Here is an 11,483-nt window from a genome sequence, read left to right on the forward strand (position 1 = left end):
AACGATTAAAGTAATAAAAACACTACTGAAAAATCGTTAACCATTTCCTGAGATCTATGAGGAATGGGCTAAGAACTACACTTATCTATGTTTTTGACGTAGGATTACGTCTTTCGGGAACATATTGGGGTACAAATTGAAAATTTAAAATCGAGCACATCGTGGAAATTGTCCAATTTCAAACGCTTATTGCTCAGTCATTTCATGATGGATTGATGAGATTTTTGCGTCATTCAATTTCGGCACTCCATAACAATTTTTTTACATTGAATCAAATAATATATGTCATGAAACTAACTATCGAATAATTGGAAAATCTCAACCCCTATCCTAACGGAAATACCTACTTCTGATTGGTCGATATTGACGTCACATGCGGCGGCTCATGTACTTACAGTTATTGGTCAGTTATTTCCTGATGGATTTACGAGATATTTGCATCAATCGATTTGAGCACTCCATAACAATTCATCAAAATTGATAAAATAATATATCATATGAAACTAACTAGCAAACAATCGAAAAATCTCCAAACGGAAACACCTCGTTCTGATTGGCCGAAATTGAAGATACGGAGAAATTTGTTCCCACCGAAGTGTATTCACTAACAGCTAACGGAATCCTACGTCAACTATACGGTCGTGTCTCGGACACAACCCTCCTGTGACTTTTATTGAATTAGATCACTTCTAATTGCACTCGCAGTATCGCAGTATCAATAATCAGCGATGTTCCATTTTGGTTGATAACCTGAGCATTTCGTTTGACCATTTCTTATTTTGGATAAGAGATCTTTGGTTATTGCTTAACGCTTTCGAGATTGATATCTATTGCTCATTAACCCTTTGTAAGGCCGTGGCAACTATATTGCCAACAACAAAAAATATTTTTTGACGTAGGATTACGTCTTTTGGGAACATATTGGGGTACAAATTGAAAATAGAAAATCTAGCACATCGTTAAAATTGTCCAATTTCAAACGCTTATTGCTCAGTCATTTCATGATGGATTGATGATATTTTTGCGTCAATCGATTGCGGCACTCCATAACAATTTTTTATATTGATGAAAATAATATATGTCATGAAACTAACTATCGAACAATTGAAAAATCTCAACCGCTATCCTAACGGAAATACCCACTTCTGATTGGTCGAAATTGACGACACATGCGGCGGTTCCCTAACAGCGACATCAAAACCAAGCTGCCTGGAGGAAATCGGCATTGCAAATACATGAAAGCAGGGGGTACTTTTGTTCCAACCGAAATATGTTCCCTAACAGAGACATCAAAACCAAGCTGCCTAGGGGAAATCGGCATTGCAAATACATGAAAGTAGAGGGAACTTTTGTTCCTACCGAAATGTATTCTCTAACAGAGACATGAAAACCAAGCTGCCTAGGGGAAATCGGAATTGCAAATATATGAAAGTAGGGGGAGTTTTTGTTTCTACCGAAATGTATTCCCTAACAGAGACATCAAAACCAAGCTGCCTAGGGGAAATCGGAATTGCAAATATATGAAAATAGGGGGAGTTTTTGTTTCTACCGAAATGTATTCCCTAACAGAGACATCTAAACCAAGCTGCCATGGGGAAATCGACATTGCAAATATATGAAATTCAGGGCATTTTTGTATTACAAGTAAGGTGAGTGATACGATTAATTCTAGCAAATAAAATTTAGATTAGGAACTTCAATGTTAGATGCTTCGAGAAATTTCATATCAATGACCGATCGTGTATTGTGAAAAATTTCGCACAAGTGTAAGTGTAAAATTGTATATGGCAGCAGTTATGTTAAAAATGACTTGATATTAATGAAACGATTTATTTCAACTTTCATAAATAAAAACCAAGGTGTGTTTCCGCTCGAGGACGGGTCGTTTGATTTAGACTGTCTGTTTTGTTGTGTTCATTTTTACAAGAGGAAAGTTTATATGGCGAGAAAAATTGGAAAAGTGAAGAAATTTTAGAAAAAGTGATTGCTACATATAGTATTAGATGTTGTTAGTCCAATTAAAATTCGCATTGGGTTGAATAAACTCAGAAAGTAAAAATTTTAAAAGAAAATCACCTTTCCCATTTCGAATATGTTTTCTCTAGATTAAGGTGACTTGTTTTTACTGATAAGAAAAATTAATAATTGTGTTCGGTATTGGTAATTATCTTATATTACATTGGTGAGTTTTTTTTCTTTATTTCATCCATACATAACAAAGGAGGTATCTCGTCTAGGATCATCATATCTCGTTCCACTTCGATATCTTTTATCTGATACGCATCATCCAACGACTGTTTACCATCCTTCTGTCATCATCACTCGGTAAACACTGGTGGAGTGTACAAACAATACCCAACAACCAAACGGCCTTTTTCAGGAGGCCACCAAATCATTATCAAAGAGTTTAACGATTCTTCAAACATATCCAAAATCAATAGATAGCCTAACGAAATCCTACGTGAACTATGCGGACACAACCCTCCTGTGACTTTTTCTCAACTAAAGATATTGTTTTGATTTTTGCATAAATTCTCAGAGGCGAATGAATTGAAAAGTTTTTTTTTCAAAGCTATGTATGTGCTATGGCGGGTTTACATTAGGGAGATCTATAGCTATAGATGGATTTATTCACGTGAAAATAGGTGTAAACGGGTGAAAATAAATATGATACACTTATTCGAGGTATATATAACTTGAAATAAATTCAGCATATGTAAACGCTTGTGAATTTCTCACTGGTGAGAAATCACTAAAGTTGGATGTAGTTCTACTTTAGGTGAATAAATTCACCGAAAATATGAATATATTCATTATAGAAGTTCACGCTAGTGTAAACGGTTGATGCGATTTCTATAAATCTCATCATATTTCTTCACATGAATATATCACTGGTCTAAACCCACCCTTATTCCTCATGTAAGGATTATATTCTTTGAATATGGAGTCTATACAACATGTGCAACAACATGTTGCAATAAAATCCCGGAATAAACCCTACATAGAAATCCATTCTTGATTGCGGCAGCACCGTTTTGTCTCAAATTCCGAACACTTAAGTTATGCTGGCCATTAACACTAAACCTACCGATGTTTCATGTATACCTATTCCTACCAAAGCGGGTCAAGTAACCCTTTATAAATAGTTAGTGAATAAATTACTCGAATTATATAGTTTTCTTGAGAAACGTCACATACCATATTTCTCTTGTATGTTTCGACATTTTTGGATAAGAATTATTAGCAAAATATTGAAATTACAATTTTTGACACGCAAAATAGCACTGTAGCTTGGAATGGTTACTGTTAGCACGCTTGGATAGTCAGCAATACAATTAATTCTAATCATTCACTATTCATTCACAAATACAACAAAATATATAAAGCAATAGCAAAAAATGTGTAAGACAATGGTTTTTTATCACAACCACACATACAAATCTTTCTGATATCATATAAATGTTTGCAAGGGTCAAATGACCCGTTGCGATAGTTAAGGCAGATTACATATATTTCTCATTAAAAAAATAACAAGAGAGGAGTAAACACTGAAAAATACATTCGATTTATGTTTTAGGAAAAGTAGTGTAGACAGATGATGTTGTGACAATGTAATTTGCCAGAAAATTTTGACTAAATGTTTAAAATGGGTCTTTTGACCCCTCGTGGTAGGTTTAGTGTTAAACAGTGTCTCAATACTCAAAATGGTACTTTTTCGCGAAATTAATCTGATTTTTGGATATAATAGAGCTTTTTCTTTCATTTGGCCACCATAAAAATAATTTACAAATTCATATTCATGGTTAAAAACTAAAAATTTGTTTGATTACATTTGTTTCAAATTCCGAAAATGCAATTTTTCAAAAAAAAAAAATCATAACTTTTGAGCTACTAGACCGATTCAGGTACTTTGTGCTTCGAAACTTGATTCAAATTCCGAATTTGCTAACGCAAACATTTCATCGCTGGTTTTGACAGTCACTTTTTTGCAAATGCTTAGAATTATAAGTTTTAGGCAGTATCGATACCTGTGAATGATGCTAAAATGAGGCCTGTACCACAAAGAATGTTGGGGTCTTAATTAATCAATTATTTAAAATACTAAAGTTCAATAAATTTACATTTAAAAATACAGTGTTCGGAATTTGAGTCAAAACGGTAAATCAATACTTTGTTTCCGTGCAAGTATAAAGGATATTTGTGGAAAAGCGTGGTGCACAAATTACGTAACGCTAAAACTCCGGATTCTGGTCCCTCTCAAACAGTAGGCAACGCATCTTTGACACTCTTCCAGAATTTATAATAAACATTTGATTCAAAAGAGTATTTATTTCACCTTTCATTCCATTGAGACTTTCGCTCCATAATCACAGAACATGAGGCTCAATATAGTCAATGCAAACTATAAGCGATTGATGGTGACGATATGTTGCATACACAAGGGCGATATATAATCTACCACAAGCTGTAATCAATTTTTCTTTTGAGTCCCTTCTGCGTGTAGGGCGAATAGGGGTAGAATGGTCATTTCCTCCGTCCATATACCGCGGTTACTGTGAAAAAAAAACAAACTGACCCGGCAAACGTTGTTCTGCATAGAAATTATTTTTAGTGAATATTTTGGTTGTAAAATATAAAAAAACCTATGTATCGTAAGTGTGTTTTAATGTTTGAATGATCTATGGTATCAATCAAATTTGATCGGTAAAATATAAAACGAATGAAACAATTTGTTAAATGTTTATACAGCATGCGTCTGCCCCTTCAGAACGGCCGGCGGATTTTTAGTCAAAGAAATTTCTTCTGACTTCTGACTTCTGACTGACTTCAGTCACACAGAGCTTCACATTCAGAATTCAATTAAGGCGTGTTACTTAGCATAGAAACCTCAACTAGGTACTAATAAAAATGATGCAAGTAATACTACGTTGAGAATATTAGGTTGGGGAAAAATAAGTTCATGATGTTTGCGTGAAACTCAAAACATTATTCAAAATGTTTCGGATTGACCGATTTGGGTCAAATATGCACTATTTTGTTGAAAAAGTTGTTGCGATTCTGAAGATAGCTACATAACGTCTCATAGATGTTTTGGTTCTTTTTGGCGAAAAACTGTAATACTCGATTTCCGCAATCTTCTTTTGATCCTAATTTCCTATCACTCATGAAGTTTTGCAATTCGAACAAAAGATAGTAATCGCTTGGTGCCATGTCTGGTCTATAAGCTGGATGTATTAAAACCTCCCAACCAAGCTTCCGGAGTTTCTAGAGGTTTTTAGAGGTGATTTTAGGTAGTTTCCATCATAAGTACCAAGTTTTAAAAAAATTGGATAGGATCAGGTTAGTGGTCGTCTGATTTGGCGTGGAACTGTTCTAACGGATTATGTCGCCGATCGGATTCGTTCTAGAGGAATTCTCTCGGTTAACTTCCCAGGTTTCCCACAGTTAATTCTCAGCCGTTACATAATCACACCACTTACTCATCGGCCACGAATATCATATTACCATTTCTTCCCTTGCCGTACCGTTACCGGCATCATTATCACCTAAACTTTCACATTGAGAACGGCTCACTACTCCCAAGCGTCATTCATTGTGTTCCTTGTGCAAACACGCTAGTTCAGTTCAATCACGACGAATAGTACAGTCTACTGAAGCTCAAGCTCAGAGGTTGTTCACTGATATCGTGACAATGGGGTGGATTTCATCGACAAGAACCTATATCAAACCAGTTGCCCCTACTTCAGTTATATAGAAAAATATTGGTCCATCGCGAAGATGCCCAGTTGACCAGATATTGGGACAAAATTGTCAAAAAGGGTTGATACTGCAGGTGTGCAACGTTTGATGGCGGGTATCGCAAAGGTGCAGGTGCGCAGCAATATGAGAAATGAAAAGAAATAGTTTTAATCATATTTTTCTATGAACGTGCAATAAAATATTTTTGTTTTTGGTTGGTTAACCGTTTTTGTATGTCGTTCCATCCTGTTTCAGTTAGAATTTGTTCGTTTATGTTTATTCACTGCAGCGCCCCTAGTTGTCACATCGACAAACTAATGGCAGCATTTTGATCCGGATTATTTTTGTTTATTCAGTAGTGAAAATTTTATCAAGATTGAAGGACACATTTAAAAGTTTTCGACGATGGAACGCGAAAGGTGGGAAGAAATTCAGCATACTCACGTTGAGAACACGACTTGGTCACGAGGAAGGTTGGCAAAATTCCTGAAATTTCCAAAATCGGCTGTAAATACCCTACTCAAACGTTACCGGGAGATCCTTACGTTGGATCGGACGTAACCAATCAGGCGCAGAGGTGGAACAAGCTCAAGTCGTTCACAATAATCCTGGGCTCTACTTGCGGGATTTAGTACAGTTCGGTGAATTTGTATGCGTGAAGGCTTGCGGTCGTATCATGCCAGCAAATATCCCAACAAGACGCTGAAACAAAACCTGGTTGCTGAAACGTAAGTCAAAATGGATTTCGGACAAATTGCCGGTATCAAATTTTACCTTGCCAAGCGTAAGGGGGGGTGTTGCGGGTGGGTTTAAATTTGTTTACGGAGATGAATTTGTCTGTAAGTTGAAGATTTAGCAAGGGATCTGTAGTTGTGAAAGCAGACAAAGGTGTTCATCACTGGGGCAACAATAAATGGAAAAGTTTACAAGAAAGAGTGTCTTCAGAACAGGAATTTGCAATTCATTCGATCACACAAAGCTCCGGTGCTGTTCTGGCCTGACTTGGCAAGCTGCCATTACGGCCGGGATGTCGTTAAGAACGGTGGTTTATGATATCTGTAGTTAATTATTCTTGATCAGCGTCTCGATTTAATCGTCATAAGTGGCGACAAATACCTTCCGGACAACCCAATAAAATGGCGATATAATTAACTATTTCATGTTTTCGGATATTTAGAATTGTAACAGAATAAGAAAACAGTGGATAATAAATAAAAATGTTGTTTTTATATCAAATATTACACCTAACATATTCAGTCGTATCTATAGAAAAAGTGATCGAAACTCTAATTCAATATGATTCTCTTTGAGTGCAATTCATGTAGTTGAATTTATTTGTCTCATTTCATATAATTTCTATGTTTGAAATCCAACACACAGTAACCATTAATCCGATTTTCCGTGTAACGTTGCAGGCAATAGTGACGTTATTCGAAATAACATTTTACTTACAACAATAAATAAATAGGTTAGAAAAGCGACGAAAAGTATAAATAACACCGCAAATTCCCCTCATCCCATCACCACCGTCGAGCACCATCCAACGCGCGCAGCTAATTATACCCCGCATTAAAATAAATGGTTTGTTTGTCCTCTTGCTCCTGGGCATGTTGTTTCGCGAGGTACATAACGGCCGCAGCCAGCGCAGCATGATTAACAAAGCTGGTGAAGAAGGTAGCAAATTTTAGCACCGGGATCATCATCGGCATCACACCGGCCAGCAGCATCGTGGGCAACAGCACCACTGGAACACCCAACCGAATAAGATGCTTGTATCCTTTCTTGCCACCACCACCACCACCACCATCTTTACTGGCGCGCTCCTCCTCCGAGGGGAGCGATTTTTTTATCGAAAATTCCATCGTGTCGTCTGCGCTGGGTGTGATACGTAGTCCGAATCCCGGGAGGAACCGGATATCAACCTGTCGTTTGTTGAATAGCCTCGCGAGACCGCGGTTGATCCGTTTGTCGACCTCCGTGGAGTCGAGTAGCAGCAGATGATCTTCGAAGAGCTTGTTATCCGGTTCCCGATAAGAAGGAAGGAATATCTGCTGGACGTCGTGGGTAAGATTTGTGGTAGTTTCAAAGTTGTAATCCATCGACTCCATGTTCTGCAGGAGGTACAGTTTGCCACAATCTAGTATTGACTTCTTGGCCATGCAATTCAGCACCCTAAGAGGCAGTGATTTTTCGTAAGATAGATCCGAAACTGCTGATTGAGGAAGAGCGGGAGGAATTGTGGTGCTCAGTTCTTCTTCACTTCCACCGATTGTAGTTGACTCTAGTTGCTTCTTGTGGCTCTGATGATGCTGATCGTGGCCTCGATCGCGACCATTGTAGTAACTATGAAACAGAAATCGGCTGTTCGAATCACTCAAAGCACTGATTTTGCTGTGAAAAGATTTTCCTCGTTCACACCAAGATGGCACCACCAGCAGTAGAAGGGAGATAATTATTCGTGCTGCTACCATTATTCGAGCACTTTCCGCACAGAACTTCGGAAGGGTTAAAAAACACAATCGCTTTGTAGCAATTCTGGGCCGTAGTTTTCCAACACGTTTTTCTCCGTTGCTCTGCTGCTCCGCAACAGCGCTAATTTAAGACTGACTGGTTATGAGTCTAAGCCAGCGGTAGCAAGTTGCAGTCTCAGCACACGATCGGGGAGCATCCAGAGATCTCGAGACGCTCGAACTGGCATACAGGTTTCTTGAGCTGGTCGGAGCAGGTGTTCTACTAAATGGTTGAAAAGTGGGAAATCGATGCGCTCGGTTTTCCTAGCTAGCTTGATTGCTGGTGGCTTGATTTGTTGCGTTTTTCGCTGCACTTTTTCCGCCATAGAGCGCGAAAAAAAGGAAAGTTGAACATAGATTAATCAGTGGTTGGAGGAACGGAAAACAATTATGCAGTTTATGATCTGCGTGGGAAATCAAGATGGGAACGTGATAATGAAAACTGTTTAGCATTGTCATAATGTGACTATTTGTTTTGCATACGAACGCGATTTTTTATTTGTTACAGAATTTGAATAATCCCATTTCATTGGACTGATAAAGGTCGGACGTTAATCTCAGAGCATAATTCGTATTTTAGAATTGTGTGTTAAGAACAACAAAAACCTATCTATACATGCCGGATAAATCGGAAGAAAACCTGATTAGGTACACTTCAATCAGAGGTGAAAAGAAAAGAAAAAAAACCCGTCTCGGATGAGTTCACTTTACTATGGAATGTCGGTTATCCGTGGAGACAGAAGAAGTTCGTAAATTGATTCACTGTTGAATTTCGCCTCAACTATCCGGAGCGTTGATCATAAAAAGATGTACTTCGAATGGCAAGGTTGCGATCATCGTTTAACCGGTTCACTGAACATTGCCATACTGGTATCGTGGTAAGAAAATGGATCACTAGGTGAAAAAGGTAAGTTCTTGTTGCATCGGAGGCCTAGTTTTCACTGATAGCGAAAGTCCGTGAATGACAGCTACTCATCACTCGACGGGCAGGTCTCTAAACAGGATATATACTAACCACGAACGCTCTCGAAATTTTGCCTCATCGCTGCAGTTTAGATTGCACACGATGGAGCATGAGAAGCTGGAGTGGCAAAAGGAACCATGCGGCGCAGATAGTGGAATAAAGAAAGTAATTACTGTTGACACACACGGATCAAGCTGCACCCAATTTTGGGCTTGATGGCAACTGTTTCGGGTGAAGTAATAAAATAAAATTTATGCGAAGTTTGGCTGCGTTTTTTTGTGTCTCTGCTGTTGAGACAATGGGTAATCGACATGAGCATCGATTATTTTTTATGAGTTTTATGTTAGTTTGGCTAATAATGAATGTTTGATTCGATGCAAACATTTCGACCAGTGGAACCGAGGGCAGAAACATATTTGCTTACTTGGGATTGTTGAATAATTACGTTAATTTGAAATGCGGGAGTTTTTTCCATTGCGACTAATGGAAACACTTCTGAATATTCATAACGCAATAATAATGTGGTCTTTTTGTCTTGAAGGAAAAATGCTTGAGGAAAAATAGAATTCCATGTTCCACTTCGGAACCCATTCTAACAACACCTCTCTAATAAAGCAGATACAGTGCTGATAAATTGCATGAAGAATTGCAACCAGAAGTTTCAATCCGTACTGTGCAACATTACAATGTTACTTTCAAATAAATTAATTACATTAATATGTCATTAGTTTAGAATAACATGGGAAGCGATCGGCGATCTGCCGGTGAAGTAGTTCTACATGAGCTGAAAAGTCCCGGGATCTTTCAACAGATGGCGCTACTAAAAAATGAACAAGTTTCTTTTTGAGAGGTTCATCTGTTCAGCTAATGTGTGAAGTTTCATGACATTTCGTTTATTTGTTCACAAACTACAGTTGTTTAAGCGTCACTACCTGGTGTGTACACCCAGGTTTTTTACGCTGTTTTTTTTCGGGTTTTTTTACGCGGATTTTCCAATAAACGCGGTTTTTTTTACGCGGATTTTCCAATTAACGCGGTTTTTTAACGCGGATTTTCCAACTAATGCGGTTTTTTACGCGGTACGTATCCCTCGCGTAAAAAAAAACCTGGGTGTATTCGAATAGAAAATGGAAAAAGCGAAATATCGTATTTTGACCAAACATTGTTTTTTGGTGGGTAAAACTTCTGAACAATCGATGCAGGGGTTGAAGAAATGGTATTCCACTTCTGCTCTTTCGAGAACAACAGTTTATCGGTGGTTTAGTGAATTTAAAATGTGCCGTACAAGCACCGCAGATGCACCTCGCTCTGGAAGGCTAAAAGAGGCTACGAATCCAGAAATCATAAAACAAGAGCATCGACTCGTTTTGAAGGATCGTAAAGTAAAGATATGCGAGTTAGTTGAGGCTGTATGCATTTCAAAAGAACGAGGTGGAAACATTTTCACGACAATTTCCAACATCTTTCAACAACTTAGGTATGACATGAGGGATACAAAATTTATGCTAGAAAAACTTAAAAAAACTAAAAAACACGAAGTGGGTTATATCGGTGGTATAACCGCAAAGTTGACGTAGGACTTTGAATATTGAATATGAATGAAAATGATTGTTGATGAAATGATGAAAAAATTGAAATATGAAAATGAATGAATATTAGGAGAATTCGAAAGCGAGAGCGTTACGTTGGAGACACAAGATTTTGAGCCTCAACACCTCTATGTCGACTGAACGAAGGGACTTCATTCGAATAGTAGATTGTCTACGAGTTACATGCCTCGAAAGCAAACTATTGATAGAGTCGAATGAACTGAAGAAGTTTAGTCAAGTGTCTGAAGTCTCTATAATTGAAGACAACAACAACAAATTGTTGGAATTCCAAAAATCTATAAATATGGGTCCCTGCTTGAAATTTCGTCTAGCAAAGCTAGCAAAGCAAGCAAAGCAAGATTGTCGTTCGCTTTGTGTACAACGTCGTCGAACGACTTGTATGTAGCGAAGGTAAAATATTCAGCAAAATAAGCAATCACGCAAATGTGGTGCAAAAATTATTCCCCGCTTTCTTATGTTTGCCCTATATACAGGGTTTTCCAACTTTAAATTCCGAAAGTAAATTGAAATAAAACACACTTAGAATTCGAATTTCGATGAAACTTTTATTTCAAATTAAAGTTTGGTTTATGTCATTATGTGTGAAATACAACATCATTCAAATGTCCACCTAGGGCTTCCTCGCACACCTTGATCCGGAACAGGTAATTTTCGATGACT

At 37.8% G+C, this 11,483-nt stretch overlaps 1 protein-coding gene across 1 annotated transcript; it reads right to left on the bottom strand.

Moving 5' to 3' along the window:
- Nucleotides 1-6,944: 6,944 nt before the first annotated feature.
- LOC129762094 (uncharacterized) lies at nt 6,945-8,433 on the bottom strand. Its single transcript, XM_055760081.1, has one exon. The coding sequence runs from the start codon at nt 8,208-8,210 to the stop codon at nt 7,293-7,295; it is 918 nt and encodes a 305-aa protein (XP_055616056.1). The 5' UTR covers nt 8,211-8,433; the 3' UTR covers nt 6,945-7,292.
- Nucleotides 8,434-11,483: the final 3,050 nt, after the last annotated feature.

Source organism: Toxorhynchites rutilus, chromosome 1 (assembly GCF_029784135.1).
Source record: "Toxorhynchites rutilus septentrionalis strain SRP chromosome 1, ASM2978413v1, whole genome shotgun sequence".
Classification (NCBI taxonomy): domain Eukaryota; kingdom Metazoa; phylum Arthropoda; class Insecta; order Diptera; family Culicidae; genus Toxorhynchites; species Toxorhynchites rutilus.

What these genes read in the sequence shown, in the direction of transcription:
- LOC129762094 (XM_055760081.1), bottom strand. Translation starts at nt 8,210, where the DNA reads ATGGTAGCAGCACGAATAATTATCTCCCTTCTACTGCTGGTGGTGCCA.